At 44.8% G+C, this 27,505-nt stretch overlaps 1 protein-coding gene across 2 annotated transcripts in view; it reads right to left on the bottom strand.

Annotated features, from left to right (window-relative positions):
* Positions 1–27,505, bottom strand: part of LOC109888546 (alpha-1,6-mannosylglycoprotein 6-beta-N-acetylglucosaminyltransferase B) — a 145,511-nt gene that overhangs the window by 30,217 nt on the left and 87,789 nt on the right. For both annotated transcript variants that reach the window (XM_031829832.1, XM_031829821.1), the window contains exon 9: positions 14,856–14,987. In XM_031829832.1, coding sequence (XP_031685692.1) covers positions 14,856–14,987 — 132 coding nt within the window. The remainder of the gene's footprint in view (positions 1–14,855; positions 14,988–27,505) is intronic.

Here is a 27,505-nt window from a genome sequence, read left to right as displayed (position 1 = left end):
GCCGCCTTTCGTTACAGTTCTCTGCTGCCTGTGACTGGAACGAATTGCAAAAATTGCTGAAGTTGGAGACTTTTATCTCCCTCACCAACTTCAAACATCTGCTATCTGAGCAGCTAACCGATCGCTGCAGCTGTACATAGTCTATCGGTAAATAGCCCACCCATTTTTACCTACCTCATCCCCATACTGTTTTTATTTATTTACTTCTCTGCTCTTTTGCACACCAATATCTCTACCTGTACATGACCATCTGATCATTTATCACTCCAGTGTTAATCTGCTAAATTGTAATTATTCGCCTACCTCCTCATGCCTTTTGCACACAATGTATATAGACTCTCTTTTTTTCAACTGTGTTATTGACTTGTTAATTGTTTACTCCATGTGTAACTCTGTGTTGTCTGTTCACACTGCTTTGCTTTATCTTGGCCAGGTCACAGTTGCAAATGAGAACTTGTTCTCAACTAGCCTACCTGGTTAAATAAAGGTGAAATAAAAAAACACGGGTATGAAAGCCCACAACACACAGCACAGGTACTCACACGCATCAACGGACATTGTAACAATAATAGACACCACCATGGTGATCAAAGGGCACATATATTAGAATACAATCAGTGGGAATAGGGGCCAGGTGTGCACAATGAAAGTTCCAGGGGGAACTGTGACAAACACATATGGAATCATGTAGAAACCAAAAAAAGGGAACAAATCAAAATATATGTTATATTTGAGATTCTTCAATGTCGCCATCCCTTTGCCTTGATGACAGCTTTGCACACTCTTGGCATTCTCTCAACCAGATTCATGAGGTAGTCACCTGGAACGCATTTCAATTAACAGGTGTGCCATGTTAAAAGTTAACGTGTGGCATTTCTTTCCTTCTTAATGCGTTTGAGCCAATCAGTTGTGTTGTGACAAGGTAGGGAGTTATACAGAAGAGTGCCCTATTTGGTAAAAGACTAAATCCATATTATGGTAAGAACAGCTCAAATAAGCCAAGATAAATTACAATCCATCATTACTTTAGGACATGAAGGTCAGTCAATCTGGAACATTTCAACAACTTTCAAAGTTTCTTCAATTGCAGTCGCAAAAACCATCAAGCGCTATGATGAAACTGGCTCTCATGAGGACCTCCACAGGAAAGGAAGACCCATAGTTAGCTCTGCTGGAGAGGGTAAGTTCATTATAATAACTGCACCTCAGATTGCAGCCCAAATAAATGATTCACAGAGTTCAAGTAACAGACACATTTCAACATCAACAGTTCAGAGGAGACTGAGTGAATCAGGCCTTCATGGTTGAATTGCTGCAAAGAAACCACTACTTCAGGACACCAATAAGAAGAAGATACTTTCTTGGGCCAAGAAACACAAGCAATGGACATTAGACCGGTGGAAATCTGTCCTTTGGTCTGTTGAGTCCAAATTTGATATTTTTGGTTCCAACCACCGTGTCTTTGTGAGATGCAGAGTAGGTGAACGGATGATCTTCGCATTTGTGGTTCCCACTGTGAAGCATGGAGGAGGAGGTGTGATGGTGTGGGGGTGCTTTGCTGGTGACACTCCCAGTGAGTCATATAGAATTCAAGGCACACTTATCCAGCATGGCTACCACAACATTCTGCAGAGATACGCCATCCCATCTGGTTTGAGCTTCCAACTGTGTTATTTCATAGTTTCGATGTCTTCACTATTATTCTACAATGTAGAAAACAGCCAAAAATAAAGAAAACCCCTTGATTGAGTAGGTGTGTCCTAGCGTTTGACTTGTACTGTATGTCAAAACAAACATGTTGACGTAAATACCCCTGCCAACTGATATCAAGACGTATATTTCGTTTTGGAGATATTGTTTACCTTCTGCACGTTTAAGAAATATTGCCTTGTGCCTTGGTAATACCGTTACCAACAACCCACATATCTTTAAGATCATTTTCTAATTTCTCTCCTTCATGTGGAGGGAGGATAATGCAGGTTCACAGAAGTAACACATAATGGTAGATACACCAATTAGTTATAGTGATTTTAACTATATGAATTTTGTTTATTACCCCAAAATACATAATGGAATTACTGCAACTGAATTGGCTACAATGGGAAATCATAATAGTCACAAACTACAGTTGGGTCTTCCTTCTACTATTCTCCCTTCCACTGGCATACTGTTATGTTCAGCTGTTAACTTTCTTGGTCTTTCTGTCATCTGGTGGTCAAGCCAAGAGTGTTGAAACAACCTACCCACGAGCCACCTCTCCCTCCATTTAGTTTAACCAGCACCCTCACCCACTGAGCACCAACCTACACTGGACGTCCATGGACGTTGAAAAGTAGATGAAATTTGGTCAGGCCACCCTGGATTTGATGTCCACGGACGGATCGGACTGGACCAAATCTGAGCCTGTCATAGACATATGTTTTACAAGTTTGGCTAGCACAGTACAGTACAGTGAGTAGAGCACAGTAGAGTACTGTTCAATACAGTAGTACAGTACAATACAGTAAAGAAAAGCAGAGTATAGAACAGTAGAGTAGAGTACAGTATATTGTTCTGTACTCTACTCTACTGAACAATATTCTGCTCTACTGTACTGTACTGTATTCTACTGCACTGTACTGAACTCTACCCTACTCTACTTTGCTGTGCTGTACTGTACTGTAATCTACTATGCTCTGCTGTGCTGTGATGTCTAAACAGAGAATGATATTCATATACATAATTATGCATTTCTGTGTAGTACAGATTAGGGACCCATGATGTAATTCCGTTACCGTAATTCTGTTACCGTGTGTAAATCCACTTTAATTACTTACTTCAATAACAAAAATAGATTTTTTCAAACTCAAGTTACCATGACATAGCTGACTCAAGTTACCATGACATAGCTGACTCAAGTTACCATGACATAGCTGACTCAAGTTACCATGACATAGCTGACTCAAGTTACCATGACATAGCTGACTCAAGTTACCATGACATAGCTGACTCAAGTTACCATGACATAGCTGACACCCCCTTTTTTTCTGCTGACATCTTTGAATCTTAATAAAAACCTGAGTGATATTTTACTGCAATTCCGTTACGGTTGAATCTGCACAGTTCTGACCACTCAATTAGTTTTTGTTTAATTTTCTGTGGAAATTGTTCAAAGTAATCCTTCTGTATAGTTGTATAGTTTGTTAAGATTTGAAACCAATGGTTTTTGTTTGGCTTAAAGTGGGGGGGGGGGGGGGGGGGGACAGAGTCAAAGTGTAATTCCGTTACCGTGGAATACCAAGCAGAGTGCGCGTGTGGATGGATAGACCCATGGGTTCTCCCAGTTTGAGACAGGGCTGAAATGTTCTGCTAGAATACGTTTCAGTTTTTCACGTAAACACATAAAGCAGAGCTGCACTCTACTGATAACATATTTTTCAGAAACAAATGCAAGTTAGAATCTTATATTTCCATGTATAGCTCATAACGCGTCTGTATTCCTGACCAGTGGTCACCAAGGCCCCCTTGACAGAGTGTATGCAGAGTGTCCCTGTCAGCAGTGGTGGCTCCATTTCAAAGTAAATCATATTCACTGCATTAAGACAACAGCCTGCACCGTGGGCCCTGTTTAACACTGCAGTGACTTACACCATGTAATCACTGGGTATTGTCTTGCAACGTTGTTCTGACGGTATTACTGTTTTGTTATTGTGTCAACACGACAGCAAGGATCGCTGGGCCTATATTCTAGTGTGTGTTTACTGTGTGGGTATTCAAGGCATTGTTGTGATGCTAATTGGCTATTTTCAAGCTTGTGAACATGATTGATACACATTTCACTTTAGGCATAATATCTTTATCATACTGCACAAGGTGATGCAGGTATTTCTGTGACACTTTGGTACGTTTTTCACCGAAAGACTGTGAATAAGCACAGGGCATTAGATCGACAGCGATATATCTTGAAGGGAGCGTCTGAAGACGACATCTCATCTGCACGGGAGCGTCTTAAAAAGTGCCACGCTTCTTTGAGAAGCTGTAAGTCAAGGGGGCCGCTTTCACAGAGAGCGGTGTCATGAAACATTGATGAGAGATGTAACTTTCAGTTCTCCCTCCCTCCCTCCCTCCCTCCCTCCCTCCCTCCCTCCCTCCCTCCCTCCCTCCCTCCCTCCCTCCCTCCCTCCCTCCCTCCCTCTCTCCCTCCCTCCCTCCCTTATCGTCTCAAAAACTGGATCATTTTCTGCCAACAGATAAGATTACCCTGGAGGTGTGAAGCGATGGTGGGATGGAGGGAAGGAGGGATGAAGGGATGAAAAGAAGGAGGGAAATGGCTTTGGAGTTACTGGGTGGAATATCTGGTAGCATATCTAGCAGAGGATCAGAGTGGGGACTAATCTTGGTTAAATTGCTGCTTGTAGCGGAAAAGGTCCCTAGGGAACGACAGGGTAGGAGGCTGTCACCCACTACTGTTCCCGTTGAGGTTTAAACCACTGACATAGATAAATCTGTGTTCTACATCACAAACCCCTGATCTAGATACATGTGTTCTACATCACAAACCACTGATATAGATAAACATGTGTTCTACATCACAAACCACTGTCATAGATAAAAATGTGTTCTACATCACAAACCACTGACATAGATAAATATGTGTTCTACATCACAAACCACTGACATAGATAAATACGTGTTCTACATCACAAACCACTGATATAGATACATGTGTCCTACATCACAAACCACTGATATAGATACATGTGTTCTACATCACAAACCACTGATATAGATACATGTGTTCTACATCACTAACCACTGATATAGATAAATATGTGTTCTACATCACAAACCACTGATATAGATAAATATGTGTTCTACATCACAAACCACTTGTCACGCCCTGACCATAGTAAGCTGTTTATTCTCTGTGTTGGTTGGGGCGTGATAGTGACTTGGGTGGGTCATCTAGATGAAATGTATGTCTATGGTCGCCTGATATGGTTCCCAATCAGAGGCAGCTGTTTATCGTTGTCTCTGATTGGGGATCATATTTAGGTAGCCATTTCCTCAGTTGTTATTTGCGGGATCTTCTCTACATTTAGTTGCCTGAGTGCACAACAGTAGCTTCACGTTTCGTTTGTGATTTATTGTTTTGTTTTTGGTGAGTTTCAGTATATTAAAATTATGTGGAACTCTATTCACGCTGCGCCTCGGTCTACTCACTATGACGATCGTGACACCACTGATATAGAAAATATGTGTTCTACATCACAAACCACTGATGTAGCCAAATGTGTCCTACATCACAAACCACTGACACAGACAAATATGTGTTCTACATCACAAACCACTGATATAGACAAATATTCCGTTTCTAATACACTGAGTATACAAAACATTAGGAACACCTGTTCTTTCCATGACATATAGTAGACCAGTGTTTCTTAAAGTATGGGTCGTGACGTGGGTCGCGACGTAAATGTATAATTATTTCATTAATTACTGGAATTTATTTGGGCAACTGCGCTCTCGGTTCAGTGCTCTCTCAGCTTGGCAGCTGCGCCAGTGGGATAGGTAGAGGGAGATGCCCGTGTGCTTTGCAGGTTTACCGGATCGTTTTCTGCAGTTGTCTTGAAGATAACTCTGTGACCCACACGCTGCAGCGCTTGTTATTCCCACTCACCATCAACTCACAGCTGTCATAAAATGGATTCATGCCAGCCACAAGTTCTGACTGAGCTCAATCGTCATGAAACGCAAATACAGTGATGACTTTGTGTCTTTCACACAAACTTTGAGAAATAACGAGGAGCGCCCACATGTTTTGTGTGGGGAAGTGCTCAGTAATGAGACTCGCATCACGAACAAATTAATAAAACGACACGTCCTGACCAAACATCCACAACAAGACTGTAAACCCAGGGAGTTATTTCAGAACAGGCAGAATGCTGCAGGAAACAGTGCTTCGACAGTGGAAGTCAGCTAGCAAGGCATTGTTGTCATTTTATAACAGGCGATACGCAGTAATAAGGGAGTACTAACTAACGTTAACTCTCATAGTAGTGGATGTGAGTTTCTCTTTCAAACAATCCCCTGGCCTTGTACACAGCTAATAGCTAACATTCCCCAAAGCAGGCTAGCTACTGATAGTGCAACACTAATTAACAGTACAGATGAAGATGAAACATTATCAGGACTACTGTACATCTTACTGTAGAAACTATTGTTGAAAACTAGTCTAGGTTGGAACTGTTGCTGTTAAAATACAATAATAATTGTTATTCTTAACTGGAATAAACTGATTGAAACAAGATGCTTTTCGAGTCAAACACTCATACAGTTCTGGGTTGTTCATCTACAGCAGGAAGTGGTCTCCTGCCTGATTGAGAAAGCAGAAGATGTTCTGATCCAGTTTGTCACCACATACCTATGTGAGTCAGGGTTCTCAAGTACAGAAACAGTGTCAATGCTGAGCATGACCTCAGTGTTGCACTGTGAAAAACTGAATCCAGAATAGACATGCTTGTTGAAAACAACCTCTCATTAGTACTGTGTGTTTGTGTGTGTTTTCTGGGCTACATCTGTGATCAATCACTTTATTCCAGTTCAGAATAAAAATATGTATTGTATTTTAACAGAAACAGTTCCAACCTGGACTTTCTTTCAACACTAATTTCTACAGTAATGTACAGTAGGCCTGATCATTTTTCATCTGTACTGTTACTTAGGGTTGCGTGTGTGTGTGTGTGTGTGTGTGTTCTGTTATTTAAGCATCTGTGTGATGTGACCACTCTGTTTATTCGAGTTCAGAATGAATGTATTTATTGTATTTTAACAGCAACAGTTCCAACCTAAACAGATATAATGGGGTTTTAATGGGGGGAAAAACATGAAAAGATATTTATGGGGATTTCATTGTTATTTGTTTGTCTATATTACATTTATTTATGCATAAAGGCAATGAAATGTACCGAATATTTACGTATAGTTGCATATTTTCCTAAGCTTGGGTCCCAGGAAAACACAACATTTCTAATTTGGGTCCCAGGCTGAAAAAGTGTAAGAACCCCTGCAGTAGACTGACCAGGTGGATCCAGGTGAAAGCTATTATCCCTTATTGATGTCACTTGTTAAATCCCCTTCAATCAGTGTAAAGGGGAGGAGACAGGTTAAAGAATACTTTTTAAGCCTTGAGACAATTGAGGCATGGATTGTGTATGTGTGCCATCCAGAAAGTGAATGGGCAAGACCAATTATTTAAATGCCTTTGAACGGGGTATGGTAGTAGGTGCCAGGCGCACCGGTTTGAGTGTGTCAAGAACTGCAACGTGTTTATCAAGAATGGTCCACCACCCAAAGTACATCCAGACATCTTGACACAAATTTGAGAAGCATTGGAGCCAACATGGTCCAGCATCCCTGCAGAATACTTTAGACACCTTGTGGAGTCTATGCCCCAATGAATCGAGGCTGTTCTGAGGGCAAAAGAGGGTGCAACTCAATATTATGAAAGGTGTTCCTAATGATTTGTCCACTCAGTGTACATTATGCTATCTGGGTCAAAAAGGGGGGAAATTAACAGGGGCTTGTAAATACTGTGATCAGTGCTCCCAGGAGCCATTTATGAGGTGAGTAAGTTTGTGAGGTCAAATCATAACAAAGTTTATTTGTCACGTGCGCCGAATACGACAGGTGTAAACCTTACAGTGAAATGTTTACTTACAGGCTCTAACCAATGGTGCAGGAAAAAAAGGTGTGTGTGTGTGTGTGTGTGTGTGTGTGTGTGTGTGTGTGTGTGTGTGTGTGTGTGTGTGTGTGTGTGAAGGTAAGTAAAGAAATAAAACAACAGTAAAAATACAAAATAACAGTAGCAAGGCTATATACAGACACCTGTTAGTCAGGCTTATTGAGGTAGTATGTACATGTAGGTATCGATAAAGTGACTATGCATATATGATGAACAGAGTAGCAGAAGCGTAAAAAGAGGGGTTGGCGGGTGGTGGGACACAATGCAGATAGCCCGGTTAGCCAATGTGCGGGAGCACTGGTTGGTCGGCCCAATTGAGGTAGTGTGTACATGAATGTATAGTTAAAGCGACTATGCATATAAGATAAACAGAGAGTACCATCAGCGTAAAAGAGGGGTTGGGGGGGAACACAATGCAAATAGTCCGGTTAACCATTTGGTTACCTGTTCAGGAGTCTTATGGCTTGGGGGTATAAACTGTTGTGAAGACTTTTTGTCCTAGACTTGGCACTCCTGTACTGCTTGCCATGTGGTAGTAGAGAGAACAGTCTATGACTGGGGTGGCTGTGGTGGCTGTGTTCGCTGACAATTTTTAGGGCCTTCCTCTGACACCGCCTGGGGTAGAGGCGGTGGATGGCAGGCAGCTTTGCCCCAGTGATGTAGGCACTACCCTCTGAAGTGCCTTGCGGTCAGAGGCCGAGCAATTGCCGTACCAGGCAGTGATGCAACTGGTCAGGATGCTCTCGATGTTGCAGCTGTAGAACCTTTTGAGGATCTCAGGACCCATGGCAAATCTTTTTAGATTCCTGAGGGGGAATAGGCTTTGTCGTGCCCTCTTCACGACTGTCTTGGTGTTTTTGGACCAATCTAGGTTGTTGTTGATGTGGACACCAAGGAATTTGATGCTCTCAACCTGCTCCACTACAACCCCGTCAATGAGAATGGGGACGTGCTCGGTGCTCCTTTTCCTGTAGTCCACAATCATCTCCTTAGTCTTGGTTATGTTGAGGGATAGGTTGTTATTCTGGCACCACCCAGCCAGGTCTCAGACTTTCTCCCTATAGGCTGTCTTGTTGTTGTCGGTGATCAGGCCTACCACTGTTGTGTCATCAGCAAACTTAATGATGGTGTTGGAGTTGTGTTTGGCCATGCAGTCGTGGGTGAACAGGGAGTAGAGGAGGGGTCTGAGCACGCACCCCTGGGGAGCTCCAGTGTTGAGGATCAGCGTGGCAGATGTGTTGCTACCTACCCTCACCACCTGGGCAGCATGTCAGGAAGTCCAGGATCCAGTTGCAGAGGGAGGTGTTTAGTCCCAGGATCCTTAGCTTGGTGATGAGCATTGAGGGTACTATGGTGTTGAAAGCTGAGCTGTAGTCAATGAACAGCATTCTCACATAGGTGTTCCTTTTGTCCAGGTGGGAAAGGGCAGTGTGGAGTGCAATAGAGATTGCATCATCTGTGGATCTGTTTGGGCGGTATGCAAATTGGAGTGGGTCTAGGGTTTCTGGGATAATGGTGTTGATGTGAGCCATTACCAGCCTTTCAAAGCACTTCATGGCTACGGACGTGAGTGCTACGGGTCTGTAGTCATTTAGGCAGGTTGCCTTTGTGTTCTTGGGCACAGGGACTATGGTGGTCTGCTTGAAGCATGTTGGTATTACAGACTCAATCAGGGACATGTTGAAAATGTCAGTGAAGACACCTGCCAGCTGGTCAGCACATGCCCGGAGCACACGTCCTGGTAATCCGCCTGTCCCCGCAGCCTTGTGTATGTTGACCTGTTTAATGGTCTTACTCATGTCGGCTATGCAGAGCGTGATCACACAGTCGTCCGGAACAGCTGATGCTATGCATGCCTCAGTGTTGCTTGCCTCGAAGCGAGCATAGAAGTGATATAGCTCGTCTGGTAGGCTCGTGTCACTGGGCAGCTCGTGGTTGTGCTTCCCTTTGTAGTCTGTAACAGTTTGCAAGCCCTGCCACATCCGACGAGTGTCGGAGACGGTGTAGTATGATTCAATCTTAGCCCTGTATTGACGCTCTGCCTGTTTGATGCTTCGTCGCAGGGCATGGCGGGATTTCTTGTAAGCTTCCGGGTTAGAGTCCCGCACCTTGAAAGCGGCAGCTCTACCCTTTAGCTCAGTGCGAATGTTGCCTGTAATCCATGGCTTCTGGTTGGGGTATATACGTACTGTGGGGACGACGTCCTCAATGCCCTTATTGATAAAGCCAGTGACTGATGTGGTGTATTCCTCAATGTCATCGGAAGAATCCCGGAACATGTTCTGTAGTTTAGCATCTGCTTCATCTGACAAATTTTTTTATAGACAGAGTCACTGGTGCTTCCTGCTTTAATTTTTGCTTGTAAGCAGGAATCAGGAGGATAGAGTTGTGGTCGGATTTACCAAATGGAGGGCGAGGGAGAGCTTTGTATGCATCTCTGTGTGTGGAGTACAGGTGATCTAGAATTTTTTCCCCTCTTGTTGCACATTTAACAAGTTTTATTTTATTTAAAATTTTACCCCATTTTCTCCCCAATTTCGTGGTATCCAATTGTTAGTTACTATCTTTTCTCATCGCTACAAGTCCCGTATGCGCTCGGGGGAGATGAAGGTCGAAAGCCATGCGTCTATGCGTCCTCCAAAACACAACCCAACCAAGCCCCACGGCTTCTTAACACAGCGCGCATCCAACCCGGAAGACAGCCGCACCAATGTGTTGGAGGAAACAAAACACTGTGCACCTGGCGACCTGGTTAGTGCGCACTGCGCCTGGCCTGCCACAGGAGTCGCTGGTGCGCGATGAGACAAGGATATCCCTACCGGCCAAACCCTCCCTAACCCGGATGACGCTACGCCAATTGTGCGACAGAGCCTGGGCGCGAACCCAGAGTCTCTGGTGGCACAGCTAGCACTGCAATGCCCTCGACCACTGCGTCACCCGGGAGGCCCTTCACATTTAACATGTTGATAGAGATTTGGTAGAACTGATTTAAGTCTCCAGCCACTAGGAGCGCCGCCTCTGAGTGAGCGGTTTCCTGTTTGCTTATTTCCTTATACAGCTGACTGAGTGCGGTCTTAGTGCCAGCATCTGTCTGTGGTGGTAAATAAACAGCCATGAAAAGTATAGCTGAGAACTCTCTAGGCAAGTAATGTGGCCTGCAGTTTATCACAATATACTCAACTAGAGACTTCCTTAGATTTCGTGCACCAGCTGTTGTTTACAAATACGCACAGACCGCCCCCCCCCCCTCGTCTTACCGGAGTGTGCTGTTCTATCCTGCCGGTGCAGTGAATATTTGTGATCTTACCTCGTCTAGTTTATTGTCCAATGATTGCACATTGGCGAGTAATATTTACGGTAAATGGCAGCTTTACTAGTTGTCTTCTGCGGGTCCGGACGAGGCATCCAGCTCTTCGTCCTCTGCGTCGCTTCCTTTTGCAAATAATTGGGATGTCTGCCCTGTGGGGTGGTTGGAGAATATCGTGATCGCTGTCCTGACATCCAGAAGCTCTTTTCTTTCGTAAGATACGGTTGCAGAAACATGTACGAAATAATGTACAAATATTGAGAGAAAAAAACACATAATAGCACAATTGGTTAGGAGACCGTAAAACGGCGGCCATCTCCGTAAAACGGCGGCCATCTCCGTAAAACGGCGGCCATCTCCTCCGGCGCCATTTTATGGTGAGAAATGGCCTGGGTTTCTGAGTAAGTGTGTCTGCTTATGTAACATTTTCTGTGTGTGCGCCTCCCCGTGTATGTATACCCTCGCAGTCCTCTTCTAGCTCTGCTCTATCAGAGCAGTAAATTCACCATGCGTATGTAAAGGACGTCACACTGCTTGCTTAGTGAGTACCACTTCCTCCCGATTCGATCCATACCTGGCACAAACTCAGGATCTCTGCCTTGCTAGCACACTTGACTGTCCTCCTTAAGCGTCTTGCCAGACGGTGCCACGCGAAAAGCTAGCTGGCCCAAGTGGGGAGACTTCAGGCTGAGGAGTACATAGTGATTAATAGTGTATCCCCCATGATCAGTTGGGAGGTGTGATTTAAAGCCGCACAATATCAGTTTTCAGCATCTTTACCAGACCTCTGCCCTCTTCCTATCACTGACCCCCCCTCCTCTTCTTCTTCCCCCGAACGCACACACACACACCTCTCCCTCCCTCCCCAGGAAACTAGCGTATTGGCTGGCCAGGCATTATTAATGCATCTGGACGTCGGGAGCAACATCAAACTAAAGTAATTAAACAGAGACTGAAGGGCCCAGGAGCTCTGTACTTGATTAATGATATGCCTTTCAGCTGATAGGGCTGATAAAAGGCTCGCATCTCATTCTTGTCCACAAAACCTCTAGGGATTGTGGGTAAATTACTACATATGGGGTTAAAGTAGGGGAGAAAAGTCCGTGTCTAAAGCCTACTTCATCCTTTAAAGCGTATGAGGCTCCAATAAGGTGAGGACTAGACGGATAAGTTATTCATGTTTGTAGTATAAAAGCCTTGATGTATATGATGATGTACCGTGCGGAAGAAAGCGTTGGAGTTTGTTCTTCTTACAAATCAATACTGAGCTTTATACATGTAATGTACCGTGTAGGGAATGGGTCGTACATTTCATAGTCTATTCCCTGTGTGTTGCAGAGAGATTTATTAAAGAATAACACCAAAGGTTGTTTACCATAGCTACATCTGACTATGTTTAGGACTACGATATTCATTACATTTCGAAACCTCAAATCACGCTGTACAAAATAAAGGACGTTGATTTATACACAGCAAACCCTTGATTGATCGGGAGAGATTGACGTGTGCCGCTTTGCCTCACAACACTAAAAGTCACATCCGAGTAGGCCAGGCAGAAATCAACACGGCTCCATAACCATTCAGCCACTCACTGTCTGGGAGAGCTGCTGACCTCAGCAAACTATTACGACCAGTCGGACAAAGTTGTTTGGTCACAAACACACACACAGGCAGGCAGGCATGCACACACACACACTGTCACACCATGATCTGTTTCACCTGTCTTTGTGCTGGTCTCCACCCCCCTCCAGGCGTCGCTCATCTTCCCCATTATCCCCAGTGTATTTATGCCTGTGTTCTCTGTGTCTGTTGCCAGTTTTTTTTGTTCGTCAAGTCTACCAGCGGTTTTCCCCTTGCTCCTGCCTGTTTCTAGTTCCTGTTTTATAGTTTTCCGGGTTTTGACCATTCTGCCTGCTCTGAGCCTGCCTGCCGTTCTGTACCTTGTCACACCACACTGGATGATTGACCTGTGCCTGCCTTGACCCTGAGACTGCCTCCTGTTCTGTACCTTTTGGACTCTGATCTGGACTACTGATCTCTGCCTGCCCTTGACCTGTCGTTTTGCCTGCCCCCTGTTCTAGTAATACACTTTTGTTACTTCGACACTGTCTGCATCTGGGTCTTCCCTGCAACGTGATACACAGGCACACACACACACAATCTTGTACAACTAACCTTGTGGGGGGACACAAGTCAGCCCCATTCAAAATAGCTTAACCCTAACCTTAAGCCTGACCCTAAACTTAACCCCAAAACCTAACCATAACCCTAAACTAGCTCCTAACACTGAACCTAATTCTAACCCTAAATCCCATAGATCCCGTAACCCTAAATCCCCTATTTGACTAACTTTTTGTTTGTTTACTATTCCTGTGGGGACTTCTGGTCCCCACAAGTATAATTAAACACATCCACACACACATACACAGCCAGAGAGGATGCTGGGTGGATTTCAGGGTTCACTTACCATGCTCTTGCGCTCACGCACACGCACACACACACACACGCGCACACACACACAAAAATGCATACACACGCACGACTACCAAAACTCTCTCATCCCTCATTCATAATTGGATTTAAAAAATACATGGCGTGGGCATCGGCTGTTATCTGGTGTCAGTTTGAGTCAAGAGGCTTGCCACTCTTCCATTTGCACTCTCCCTTCTATCTTTCTTCCCCTCTATCTCACTCTCTCAGTGCCTCCCTACGATCGATAGTTAACCTCGACGCAGACCCCAACCAGTACAACAGCAGTAATAAGCTGTTGACAGCTGAGCTGGAGCATACTGTATATAGAAGATGAGCTGGTATGAGCGTTGTGCTGTATGTGTTCTAGTTGGTGCTATTTGTTGCCGAGCAGAACAATCTGCCAATGGTGTATGTCAGACAGACGGCACTGAACATGTCTGTGTGTATCTGGTTCATGTCAAGCAGGGAGGCACTGTGTTTGAAGGTAGGCCTTGAAATACATCCACAGGTGCACCTCTAATTGATTCAAATGATGTAAATTAGCCTATCAGAAGCTTCTAAAGCCATGGCATAATTTTCTGGCATTTTCCAAGCTGTTTAAAAGCACAGTCAACATAGTGTATGTAAACTTCTGACCCACTGGAATTGTGATACAGTGACTTAGTGTAATAATCTGTCTGTAAACAATTGTTGGAAAAATGACTTGTGTCATTCACTTTCCAAAACTATAGTTTGTTAACAAAACATTTGTGGAGTGGTTGAAAACTATTTTTAATGACTCCAACTTAAGTGTATGTAAACTTCCGACTTCAACTGTATGTGCTTTTTGTTGTCTATGTGTGTGTTTGTGTTTCTCTGAATGCATTTATGCCTGTGTGGACTTCAAAAGGAAGACCTGTCATGTAATTCCCAATTGATGGAGAGAGTGTGTATTGTTACTGCTGTGGTGCTGTCCTTTTGTATTGATGCCTCCCCCTCCCCTTCCATCATAGGATTAGACAGGACTGACAGTCTGGCCGGAGACTGAGGGATGTTTTACTGACCTATAGGGGATTAACTAACTGTGTGAGTTACGAGCAGAGAGACACTTCAGTAGCATCTAATAAGCAGCCATTATGGACTCATAAACACAGGCCGTAAACCTGAGCTATGATAACACACTGACACATGTATATTATACACACTGGCACGTACGTGCACACGCACGCACACACACACATGCACGCATGCACCCACGCACACACACACACACACACACACACACACACACACACACACACACACACACACACACACACACACACACACACACACACACACACACACACACACACACACACACACACATACTTGTGTCTCTTGAGCGAAAGCCCCATGTGCTGCTTCATCTGCTGCATGCCGTGGTAGTCTGTGTAGATGAGGTCAAAGGGCAGAGGTCCTGTCAAGGGGCAGCTCCCTCTGCCTGGGGGCACCCCGAGAAATCTATGAGACAGAAACACAGAGCAGAGGTTACATGAACTACTGTACGGTTCAAATACACAGACCAGGGGTTACATGAACTACTGTACGGTTCAAACATACAGAGCAGAGGTTACATGAACTACTGTACGGTTCAAACACACAGAGCAGAGGTTACATTAACTACTGTACGGTTCAAACACACAGAGCAGAGGTTACATGAACTACTGTACGGTTCAAACACACAGAGCAGAGGTTACATTAACTACTGTATGGTTCAAACATACAGAGCAGAGGTTACATGAACTACTGTATGGTTCAAACACACAGAGCAGAGGTTACATTAACTACTGTATGGTTCAAACACAGAGCAGAGGTTACATGAACTACTGTATGGTTCAAACACACAGAGCAGAGGTTACATTAACTACTGTATGTTTCAAACACACAGAGCAGAGGTTACATTAACTACTGTATGTTTCAAACACACAGAGCAGAGGTTATATTAACTACTGTATGTTTCAAACACACAGAGCAGAGGTTACATTAACTACTGTATGGTTCAAACACACAGAGCAGAGGTTACATTAACTTCTGTATGGTTCAAACACAGAGCAGAGGTTACATTAACTACCGTGTGTTTCAAACACACAGCACACAGACAGAGCAGAGGTTACATTAACTACCGTGTGTTTCAAACACACAGCACACAGACAGAGCAGAGGTTACATTAACTACCGTGTGTTTCAAACACACAGCACACAGACAGAGCAGAGGTTACATTAACTACCGTGTGTTTCAAACACACAGCACACAGACAGAGCAGAGGTTACATTAACTATGGTTTCCATTGATCAGTTGGCTGAAGAAGGTTATGAGATTTAAATGTGTTATTGTCACATACACGGGATCGGTGCAGTGAAAAGTGTTGATTTACAGGGTCAGCCATAGTAGTACGGCGCCCCTGGAGAAAATTAGGGTGAAGTGGCTTGCTCAAGGGCACATCGACCGATTTTCTACCTTGTCAGCTCAGATATTGGCACCAGCTTTAACCACAAGTCTACCTGCTGCGCTGCTAGATGCCTGCATGGGGACCTGTTGTATACTTCAGACCAGGAGTCACTGACCACATGACCCTGACCAGGAAACACTGTGCCCTGGAATGTAGGGTCAAAAGTCGATCCTGGTCAGGTCAAAACACCTTCGGTCCTGTACTGCATTCACAGTGAGTCACTTTGAATAAACCACCAACTCATTATCGTACTATGACGAGAGAAACGTTGAACCTGCTTCCAAGCCCCCGAGCTTTAGAGAAACACAATGAAACATCAATCAATCAGCTAGATCAAACGACAGCACTGCGTTGATCATGAGGGTGAAGCACCGTTCAGTAGTGTGATCCAAACTGTATGAGTAGCAGATGGCCAGAACAGTGAGCGGGCAACAGCATCAGAAAAAGAGGGAGATCTACACATCATACGGTCAAAGGGGCACCGACAGGGGAGACATGTGTCCGTTTCAGAGATGAGAGGAGCGAGGGAGAGGACGAAAGAGGAGTGTGTGTCAGAGACAGAGAGATGCAGAGAGACTCCCTGCCAGTGGGTGGTTTAGTTTTTGCATTATTAAGGAAGAGTGATAGTTGGAGCCTGTGAGAGAGAGGATGTGTGTGTGTGTGTGTGTGTGGTCTACTTCTGTGTGTCAGTGTGTGAGTGTGTGCGGTCTACTTCTGTGTGTCAGTGTGTGTGTGCGGTCTACTTCTGTGTGTCAGTGTGTGTGTCTCTCACACACATTGCTCTCTCCACGGTACAGTGATCCTACCATTGATTCCCCCACAACATTCCAAACTCCTTACCATTTAAAAATAAAAGGAATCTACCGCAACCCAAAACCCTTGCCTTCACTGATTTCTGCTATACCCCACTGGGCGGAAGGATTCTCCTAGGTTTCTCATGTATTTCCCTCATCAATTTACACTGTATCCATTTCCTCCTACTAGACATGAAGAAGTAGAGATCACCCCTGAGACCACAGCGCTGTGTCTGCTTTCACTCCCGTCACTTGACTCCATTTTCTTTCGCATCGATTGGCTAAAACCTTGGCGTTACCGTGCCGACCAAGTCCCTATTGGACAGCTGACCTGTGAGTGGTCTGGGTGAGAGATCTGAGGGGTTGTGTGTGTGTGTGTGTGTGTGTGTGTGTGTGTGTGTGTGTGTGTGTGTGTGTGTGTGTGTGTGTGTGTGTGTGTGTGTGTGTGTGTGTGTGTGTGTGTGTGTTGGCCTATCGTGACAGATGGAGACAAGGCTAATGGACATGGTGGTGGAGGTGGGCTACAGTCAATTTCCTCTCTCTACAGAACACGCTTATGTTTTAGATTTGATTGAGCAGACCCTCTTATCCCGAGGGACTTACAATAAGTGCATTTGGAAAAGGAAGTTGATATGAATGACCGCATACTGTAATACGAGCAAATAAAACACACACTCATTTGAAGTAACAATCCCAACGCTATAATGCAGGAGAGAAAGAGACAGTGTGTCTCCATGCATGTGTGTTTTGGAGCTCAGACGGCAAACACCACACACACACACACACACACACACACAAGCACACTCACACGCACACACATTTATTACCGAAACACACACGATACAGACACAACATGTTCCTCTGGCTAGCTCATCTGTTTCCCTACAGACTCAAGGACACCACTGTTGAATATACTATAAACACAGAAGCCTTTAACAAGCCTCTCACGCCAAACACAGCCCGTACAACATGTCATGTGTTGGGATGAGAGGGTCATTTGTATGGAGTTTGTATGGACAACAGGATGCTGTTGTCTATAACCTACTATCTCCAGGCCCTGTTATGCAGTAAATATAGTTCTGAGAGCTCTTGTTAGAAAGAGGAGAGGATGTGAGTCTAATACTGTAAGTCTCTGTCTGAATCTCATCCTTGAGAGTGAGAGGAGATAAGTGTGGCTGACATCTGTGTGTGTGTGTGTGTGTGTGTGCGTGCGCCTCTGCAATTTGATGGGATTTCTGAAAGAGGTTTCACCGCAGACAAGATGAGCTGCCACTGTCTCCCTCCTCCACCTCTTCACCCACACTCGTCCGTCCGGCTCTGAATGGCAGGATTGAGCCCTTCCCCCATCAAGAATCCCCCTCCCCATCCAACCAACATATCCCCCAACTCTCTCTGTCCTTCACATCGCTCACACTCCCATGTAGCCTATTTCACATAACAAGCAAAGACAAAGTAAAGTACTGTTCTTTACTGTACTGACAGTTAAACACAACACTCCTGCAGTACTGCATGTACTGTATGTATACAAATAAATGTACATTTTGTCAGAGTATGAGCCTAATGGAAGACAATCTCTAGTGGAGGCTTTTACTGTACAGTATTAACACATGAAAGAGCATAAGCTTTAAGCTTTAATGATGCATTACATAAGGCTGGTGGTACTGAGTCCAATAGGAGCGTCTGTATGTAGTGGGGTACACTTTGTCGAACACACTGTGTGGTGTGTGGGGGGAGGCTGTGTGTTTTTGTACATGTGGTGACAGTGTTGGGTTCTGATTTCTTGACTTGTGAAATCACAAAATATACTTGTTCGTGTCACTGAGGGAGAGAGGGGAGTATAAAACGTTTCCATTCTGTCAGGATGTGTTGTCGTTAGCCAATCGGGGATCATATGGGAGAAGGAAAGACACAGTCTGGTACCAGTCACCACGACCGCCGTGAGTTGGGGAGGAGCGAGCACTATGGGGCAGAGGTCAGGTCAGATGAAGTGAGGAAGATATATCACTAAGGTTCCGTCTAGCAACAGTTGGCAGTTCAGATATAGAGGAGGAGACTCGGCATAGGAGAAAGAGATAAACTTTGCATTCCAAATATCTCTAACTCTTAGAATGTTCTCTCCATTCCAGAATGTGATTGTTACGCATCAGTGCATTTAATCCGCGCTGCCCACAAACCAAGGCACGCAGCCTGTTTTTAATTATAGGCTGTTTTTCAATTTGTCAATTTCATATTATTTTCGAGCAATTTTTTTTTTTTTCTGAGAACAGTTTGAATTGAGGTGTGTTCCGGCTCATTCATTCACATAAAAGTAGTCATTTTTTACTTATGCGGACCAATTCATTTTTCTGACCCGGACAAAATTCCCCAAACACTTCCCAATTGTTAGTGCAGTTCAAGTCTGCAGACATTAGCTCATCTCCCGTCCTGCACACACAAGTTCACATGTTCCATCTGTTACCTGCATCGCAGTCATAGTTGTTTTCGTTACCAATAACAACTTTGGAAATGTTTCTATCAAAGTAAGTGCCTTATTTAAGTTAAAATCGTTTCTGCATGTCATGTTATGTCGTTTCTACTGTAGCACAATGTTTTTGTGTATATTCCTTATAACCGCGGACACGCAAGGTAACGTTACTCGTTTCATAACCTTTATGGTGTTATACTCAATGCTAAGGTAGCTAGCTACATTCTTTTATTAGCTCTGGAAAACAATGCTAATTGCTTCAGAGAAGTATTAGCATGTGTTGTATTCTGAAGCCTTATGACTCCCCAGCGGTCTAAGGCACAGCATCTCAGTGCTATAGGCGTCACTACAGACACCCTGGTTCAAATCCATCCGTTTCTATCAAAGTAAGTGCCTTATTACGTTAATAGTTTCTGTATGTGACTTGCATGTGAACTGTACGTCCAATTACAAAAACTCCCTTGCTCAGTAATCATCATCACCTGAACTATGTGGCCATTGAGGGCTGCGTTGATCAGATGGAACAATATATTTTATACCGCCTGGTTGTTTTCCGAGTGCATTCCACAAAGCTGTTTATCATGTCCACCGTATCCACGGCCCACATTGTGAGGTTATAATCAAGCACGTAGTCTGGTTTGATTTTTCTCTCTTCTGTCAGGTGGTCCACCTTCCCTGTGGCTGACATGGCTGCTGTATGGACAGTGGAGAGGACATGGACGTCTCGTTTGTCATGCCACTTTACTGCCAGCTGTTGACCGTGCTCCTTGAACTCCGCCTCCCCTCTCTGCATCTTCTTGCATCTGAATGCCGGCATCCCCTTCCTGTTTGACCTGACCGTGCCACAAGCCCCTGTGTTGTTGGAGAGCAGATGCTGGAAGAGTGTGTGGGACTGCTGTCCACGTACAAAGTGTGTCCCTTGCTGAGGTGAGGAGCCAGCATGGTCATCACCACGGACAAGGACACCCCGAGCCCCTCGTGCTCATCAATGCATTGGTCTTTGTATGTCACACTCAACCAAATGCTATTGTTAGGCTGGTAAGAACATTTCTTATTTTGTATAACGGGTCGTTTAGGATGGCAGTAGCGTTGTTGACGAAATGCAGTTATCACAGCAGAACTAGGAAGCGATCTTGGGAAAAGAGGGTGGCAAAGAAGAGAGATGCAAACATAGGATCGGCGCTCCAGTATTCTCATAGGGAGTTATTATTTACTATCCCCATGAGAAGGACTGTCACCAGGAAGGTATACATTTCACTAATTGTGGTTGTCCACCCCAATCCTGGCTCTCTCTTCTTCTGTAGCTCCAAGGCTTAGCAATTGGTCTCTACTATGTCTCCCACCAGCCTCTCTGTCAGTTACAACTTGAAGCACTCTGCCTCAGATGGAAATGGCAAGGGGGCACTCCAGACTGGGACTCATCAAAGCAAACAGCAGGGCCAGGAGGGGTGAAATGGCTGGCAGCCTTCCATCTACCACAGAACTCCTGTACTTCATCCACTGTCGGTCTGCCTCCATCACCACCAGCATCTTCAAAGGGACCGGGGACTTTGTATGTGGACAAGTGGTCCTCAGATATAGGGTTCTCAATGGCTGGGGGGCAGCTCCTCACTGTCACTGTCAGAATCTGATTCCTGACTTTCATACTGACTCATTGTCAGAATTGTAAGAAATCTCCAGAATTTCCGCATTTGTGAGTTGTTTCCTTTTGGAAGACAATGCTAATGCTACAGCTTAGCTCTCTAGATACATACATAAACAACAACACTGAATGGGTCAGAGTGGGATTTAGAGGTTACGTAATTGACTGCTGGCACGTGCCATTTGTATCAATAAATCACTATCAGAAAATATTTTGATTCGGTAATTATTTATATATTTACTGTTTTATTCTCATGTTTTCAAGTACCGGTGATAAATCATGCATTCCGATTCTTGCATAGATTGTAATGGGCACATATTATGTGTGTAAAATACTTTTTTGAAGGTTGTACTGATTATGATGAGCTAAGCTAATTCCAGCTATGTGTGGAGCCATGTTTGTTGACATACAATGGATCCTGGGTTTCACGTAATCGTCTGTCGGACCAAAGATGCTATAACAAAATGAGATGAGTAAGGGTTCACAAATTTTTTGAGAACTTCAGGAAGTGAATGGTGGGATGTGAACGATGGTAGACGACACACCCCTTCAACATGCATAGTATAAACAGACCAATAAACAGAAAGAAAGCATTGCGGTGCGCTGAAACTAATCGTCGGATTACTTTCGATTTCTAGAAAGTGTTTTACTCTATCGTTTAGATCAATGGTGAGCTCACTCGTGATGTGATTAATTATACATAGTAATTGCTATTTTATTTTTAATTTTTTTATTTCACCTTTATTTAACCAGGTAGGCTAGTTGAGAACAAGTTCTCATTTATAACTGCGACCTGGCCAAGATAAAGCATAGCAGTGTGAACAGACAACAACACAGAGTTACACATGGAGTTAACAATAAACAAGTCAATAACACAGTAGAAAAAAAGAAAAAAAGAGTCTATATACATTGTGTGCAAAAGGCATGAGGAGGTAGGCGAATAATTACAATTTTAGCAGATCAACACTGGAGTGATAAATGATCAGATGGTCATGTGCAGGTAGAGATACTGGTGTGCAAAAGAGCAGAAAAGTAAATAAATAAAAACAGTATGGGGATGAGGTAGGTAAATTGGGTGGGCTATTTACCGATGGACTATGTACAGCTGCAGCGATCAGTTAGCTGCTCAGATAGCAGATGTTTAAAGTTGGTGAGGGACATAAAAGTCTCCAACTTCAGCGATTTTTGCAATTCGTTCCAGTCACAGGCAGCAGAGAACTGGAAGGAAAGGCTGCTGGAGCGCGTGCTACGGGTGGGTGTTGCCATCGTGACAAGTGAACTGAGATAAGGTGTAGCTTTACCTAGCATGGACTTGCAGATGACCTGGAGCCAGTGGGTCTGGCGACGAATATGCAGCGAGGACCAGCCGACTAGAGCATACAGGTCGCAGTGGTGGGTGGTATAAGGTGCTTTAGTAACAAAACGAATGGCACTGTGATAAACTGCATCCAGTTTGCTGAGTAGAGTATTGGAAGCTATTTTGTAGATGACATCGCCGAAGTCGAGGATCGGTAGGATAGTCAGTTTTACTAGGGTAAGTTTGGGAAGAGTGAAGGAGGCTTTGTTGTGGAATAGAAAGCCGACTCTATATTTGATTTTAGATTGGAGATGTTTGATATGAGTCTGGAAGGAGATTTTACAGTCTAGCCAGACACCTAGGTACTTATAGATGTCCACATATTCCAGGTCGGAACCATCCAGGGTGTGATGCTAGTCGGGCATGCGGGTGCAGGCAGTGAACGGTTGAAAAGCATGCATTTGGTTTTACTAGCGTTTAAGAGCAGTTGGAGGCCACGGAAGGAGTGTTGAATGGCATTGAAGCTTGTTTGGAGGTTAGATAGCACAGTGTCCAAGGAAGGGCCAGAAGTATACAGAATGGTGTCGTCTGCGTAGAGGTGGATCAGGGAATCGCCCGCGCAAGAGCAACATCATTGATATATACAGAGAAAAGAGTCGGCCCGAGAATTGAACCCTGTGGCACCCCCATAGAGACTGCAAGAGGACCGGACAACATGCCATCCGATTTGACACACTGAACTCTGTCTGCAAAATAGTTGGTGAACCAGGCAAGGCAGTCATTAGCTAATTCCTATTGTAGTTTATGTCAGCCGAGAGTTATAAAAATATGACCGATTGTGTTGCTAGGACAAATGTAGCCTACACTTTTCTGGTTTGGATGATTGTGTTATGCAATAGATACTTCTGTGAATATCTGAATATTGCATCCAAAAATAAACTGCTCACATTCTGGACATAACTTTGTAAGGACTGTGTTTGTGTAAATAGTTTCTGGAAAAAGTGTGACCAGCTCAAATGCTGATGGTTGCGTCATTCGAAACAGGCCGTTCTAAATCATCTTTCTAAATTAGCATCCTAGTAACACGGGTGTGATCATACGCTTCAGGGACCACTGTAGAACAATCACACCCGTGTGATGGTACCTGTGAAAGGGTTAAATATCAATGCTTGTGTGAATATGTTTTTGTCTAATGCAGCTGTATTGACCCAACGCGCGAATAAACTTGGTTTAAGCTTTACTAATCATCCGTGAGTTTTACTAGGTTCATTTAGAACCTAACAACAGTGTGTGTGTGCAGTGTGTGTGTGTGTACAGTGCGTGCGTGTGTGTCATACGTCTGTGCAGTAGAGTGGAACTTCTGTTTGTTTTGTGCTGTGAGTCTAAAGGTGAACTCTATCCTCCAGACTGGTTTGAGAACAGCTGTACTTCCTAACTCCATGTAATATTGTAGCCTACGTCAGTTTATTGTAAAAATAGGAAGGATGTATAAACGATGTGATGGCTATGGTCTGGGTCACTGAGCATCTGCACCTGTTCTTTTGAGGCAATAAAAAACTAAACATTGCGGAAAACGTTTCACTTTGACTGTCTTCAGACGACACCTTGAAAGTGTATGCCCCTCCCCTTTGACTGTCTTCAGACGACACCTTGAAAGTGTATGCCCCTCCCCTTTGACTGTCTTCAGACGACACCTTGAAAGTGTATGCCCCTCCCCTTTGACTGTCTTCAGACGACACCTTGAAAGTGTATGCCCCTCCCCTTTGAGTTGTATTGCCTCGGAATTATAATGATAGGTGAAAAACATTGCAGCACATCAGACGCTAAGTAAGTGGCATAGGAAGTAGAGGGTGTGCATCCCAAATTGTACCCCATATGTCACGCCCTGATCTGTTTCACCTGTTCCTGTGATTGTCTCCACCCCCTCCAGGTGTTGCTGATTTTCCCCAGTGTATTTATCCCTGTGGTTCCTGTCTCTCTGTGCCAGTACATCTTGTATGTTTCCAAGTAAACCAGCATTTTCCCCATACTCCTGCCTTTGCTATTCACCTTTTTCTAGTCCTCCCGGTTTTGACCCTTGCCTGTTCTGGACTCTGTACCCGCCTGCCTGACCATTCTGCCTGCCTTAACCATGACCTGTCTGCCACTCTGTACCTCCTGGACTCTGCCATTCTGTACCTCCTGGACTCCTGATCTGGTTTTGACCTTTTGCCTGTCCACGACCATTCTCTTGCCTACCCCTTTTGGATTAATAAACATTGTAAGACTCCAACCATCTGCCTCCTTTGTCTGCATCTGGGTCTCGCCTTGTGTCATGATACCATACTATGCACTACTTTTGACCAGAGGCCTATGGGTCCGGGTCAAAAGTAGTGCACTAAAAAGAGAATAGGGTGCCATTTGGGAGACATACTGGGATATTTACAGGAAGCAGAGCAGACAGCGTGTGACGGCGGCAGGCCTCAATCAAACTAGATTATTTAGGAATCAAATCAATCCTGCATAATATTCTGATTCCATTTCATGTTGTCTGCATTATCAGTCAAACCTGAACTGTTAATGATGAATATCATATATCATAATATGAATATCATTATGTGACACATCCACGATGCAATGAGAAAAGGCTCCTGTCGGCTACAGAGCTGTGATCCTTTCTTATTGCACTCCGCAGGACTTCAATCAAGCTTTTGTTTGCCCTAAGATGGCTATCTGTCTCCGATATTTCCCATCCGTAACCACCTGCCGGGGAGGAAACTGGAGACGTGTGACGGAGACAAAATGGCCGCCGTTGCGCTAATCACACGAACTGCCCTCAAAACCAACGCAATCCAGTCAACGTTGTTAGCCATCACTTGGAGCCAGTGTTACGTTCCCCAGTTTCTGTGTTGTGGGTTTGTATGTGTGTGTATTTCAGGATGGTTTCCTGGATTCCAAGCAGCTGATTGGCCAGCCTCATTGCAGAGTGGAGCTCTGACCCCGCCTTCTTGTCAGGGGAAACAGCTGGATCTTCAAACACCAACTCCTTCTGCAGCTTGAAAAGCCAGTGTTCCTTCCCCAGGGGAGAGAGCTTCTTTGTGTGTCCTGTGTTGGTTGTTGGTCTGGTAAATATGTTGAAAGTGTTTTGTAGCCGCTCCTGTAGCGGTATGTGTATACCATAGTACCTAGTGTTTTTGGTTTATTCAAATTGTTCACTAAGTTTGGTGAATTATTCTGTTTCATTTGTTCCCAGGGGGGAAGGGGAAGGCCCCTTGGGAGTGTTTAGGCTAGAGGCCTGCGGGCAAACATATACCCGTAGTATTTACTCTGTCTATACACACTAGTTAAGACCTGGGCGGACCACCCCCTGTGTTTTGGTTAGCGCCAGGTGGTGCTAAGAATAGGTAACCAGTGTGTAGGCAGGTAAGGTAGGAGAGGGGGAACTTTAACTTGAACTTTCTTTGCTTTGGTTCCGTCCAGCCCCTTTTCCCCACATTACCGTGTGAAGGGAGAATAAATTCCCTGTAAACGGTCATATTCTCTGCCTCTGTCATCCGCACCTACAATCACGTTCCTTTTTTCACTCCACGGGGAGTTGAGTTGTAGCAGGGTGTTGCGTTCCCTCCTCCAAGAGGCGTTCGTAACAGCCAGTTAGCGCAAAACAGAGCAACAGTCTTTAAAACCTGTTCTTCATTCAGAAAGGCTAGCTTTTCTTTCTGGTTTCATACCCTCGTTTCTTGGCAGCCGTTCAGCCCGTCAACGCCACTGCTGCGTGACTAACGTTGTCAGAATCATGCAAGAGAGGAAACGAGAGGAAAACGAGGGAGTCTTTTGATTCATTTACCCCCCCCCCCTTACTAATACCGATTATGATTCCAGGATGGCACAGTGAGCGACTGGCATTGCCAGGGTTGTTTGTGTAGAGCGGACATGTCGGTGGGCATGTGGTTTGAGTTACGACAAGCGAGGGACACAAACACACTCATTTAAAATGAAATGGCAGAGGGCCAGGACACACATGTCCAATGACACTCAGGGGCACAGAGGCGCCCAATCGCCCAGCGTCCTCCTTGTCTCTGGGCTGGCATCCAATCAGCAAGCCCCTATGAATGAACACTGTGACCACATAGTAGGCCTATGTGAAGATGGGAGTGAGTTAGACTTTGGTGGATACAGATAGGGGTAATATAGAGAAGTGCTCTGTTGCTGATCATTATTCTGTGAGAATCCAAGGTCCCCCATGTCTCCAGAGGTCAAACATCTCTCAGTACTTGTAAAACCTTGGATAATATCTACATTATGTGAATTAAGATGGGGGTCTCTCTCTCTCACCCCATTCGTCCTCCCTTTTCCTCTCTCTCTCTCTCTCACCCCTTTCATCCTCCCTTTTCCTCTCTCTCTCTCTCTCTCTCTCTCTCTCTCTCTCTCACCCCTTTCATCCTCCCTTTTCCTCTCTCTCTCTCTCTCCCACCCCTTTCATCCTCCCTTTTCCTCTCTCTCTCTCTCTCTCTCTCTCTCTCTCTCTCTCTCTCACCCCTTTCATCCTCCCTTTTCCTCTCTCTCTCTCTCTCCCACCCCTTTCATCCTCCCTTTTCCTCTCTCTCTCTCTCTCTCTCTCTCTCTACTCAAAGAAGAAAGGGATATGGGTGTGTGTGTGTGTCCAACTGTGTGTGTGAGGTTGTCAGCTGGCTAAGCGTCTGTGCAGGGTGAAGGGTCTCCTGCGCAGTGGGAGCAGCTCAGGGTGATGAGATGAGCCATGGGTGTGCGTGGGTGTGTGTGTGTGTGTGTGTGTGTGTGTGTGTGTGTGTGTGTGTGTGTGTGTGTGTGTGTGTGTGTGTGTGAGTGTGTGTGTGTGTGTATGAGAGAGAGAGAGAGAGAGTGTGTGTGTGTGACCGTGTGAGCGACCATGTCTATGTCTGTGCGTGTGTGAGCAGCAGCGGGGGGAGGGGCGCCCCATCAGGCCTGTCAGCAGGCTGTCATATCGTCCCCTCGGCTGACTAGAGGACAGGGTCAGGCAGAGTGGGAGGGGAGGGAGGGAGGGGGGGAGTGGCCATGAAAGTCTGACTGTGACAGCACTGTGGTATATTGGGCATTAATGTATATACATGTATCACAGCCAGACTTGCGCATGTGTATCGCATGTTCCCTCTCTCTCTCACACACACACACATGCAGGACCTATACGGACAAACAGGCGGATGCTGGAGCAGATGATTAGATAATTACATGGATGGTTTGAGTGTGTGATTGCTGCTCTGCTGTCTTCCCTCCGCTGATGGAGGGTGTGATGAAACTGGATGTTGTGGAACAAATCAGTGAAATGACATGCTGCTAATTGGTTCTAGTTTACACTG

Source organism: Oncorhynchus kisutch, linkage group LG1 (assembly GCF_002021735.2).
Source record: "Oncorhynchus kisutch isolate 150728-3 linkage group LG1, Okis_V2, whole genome shotgun sequence".
Taxonomy (NCBI): Eukaryota; Metazoa; Chordata; class Actinopteri; order Salmoniformes; family Salmonidae; genus Oncorhynchus; species Oncorhynchus kisutch.
This window is presented reverse-complemented; position numbering and strand designations above follow the sequence as displayed.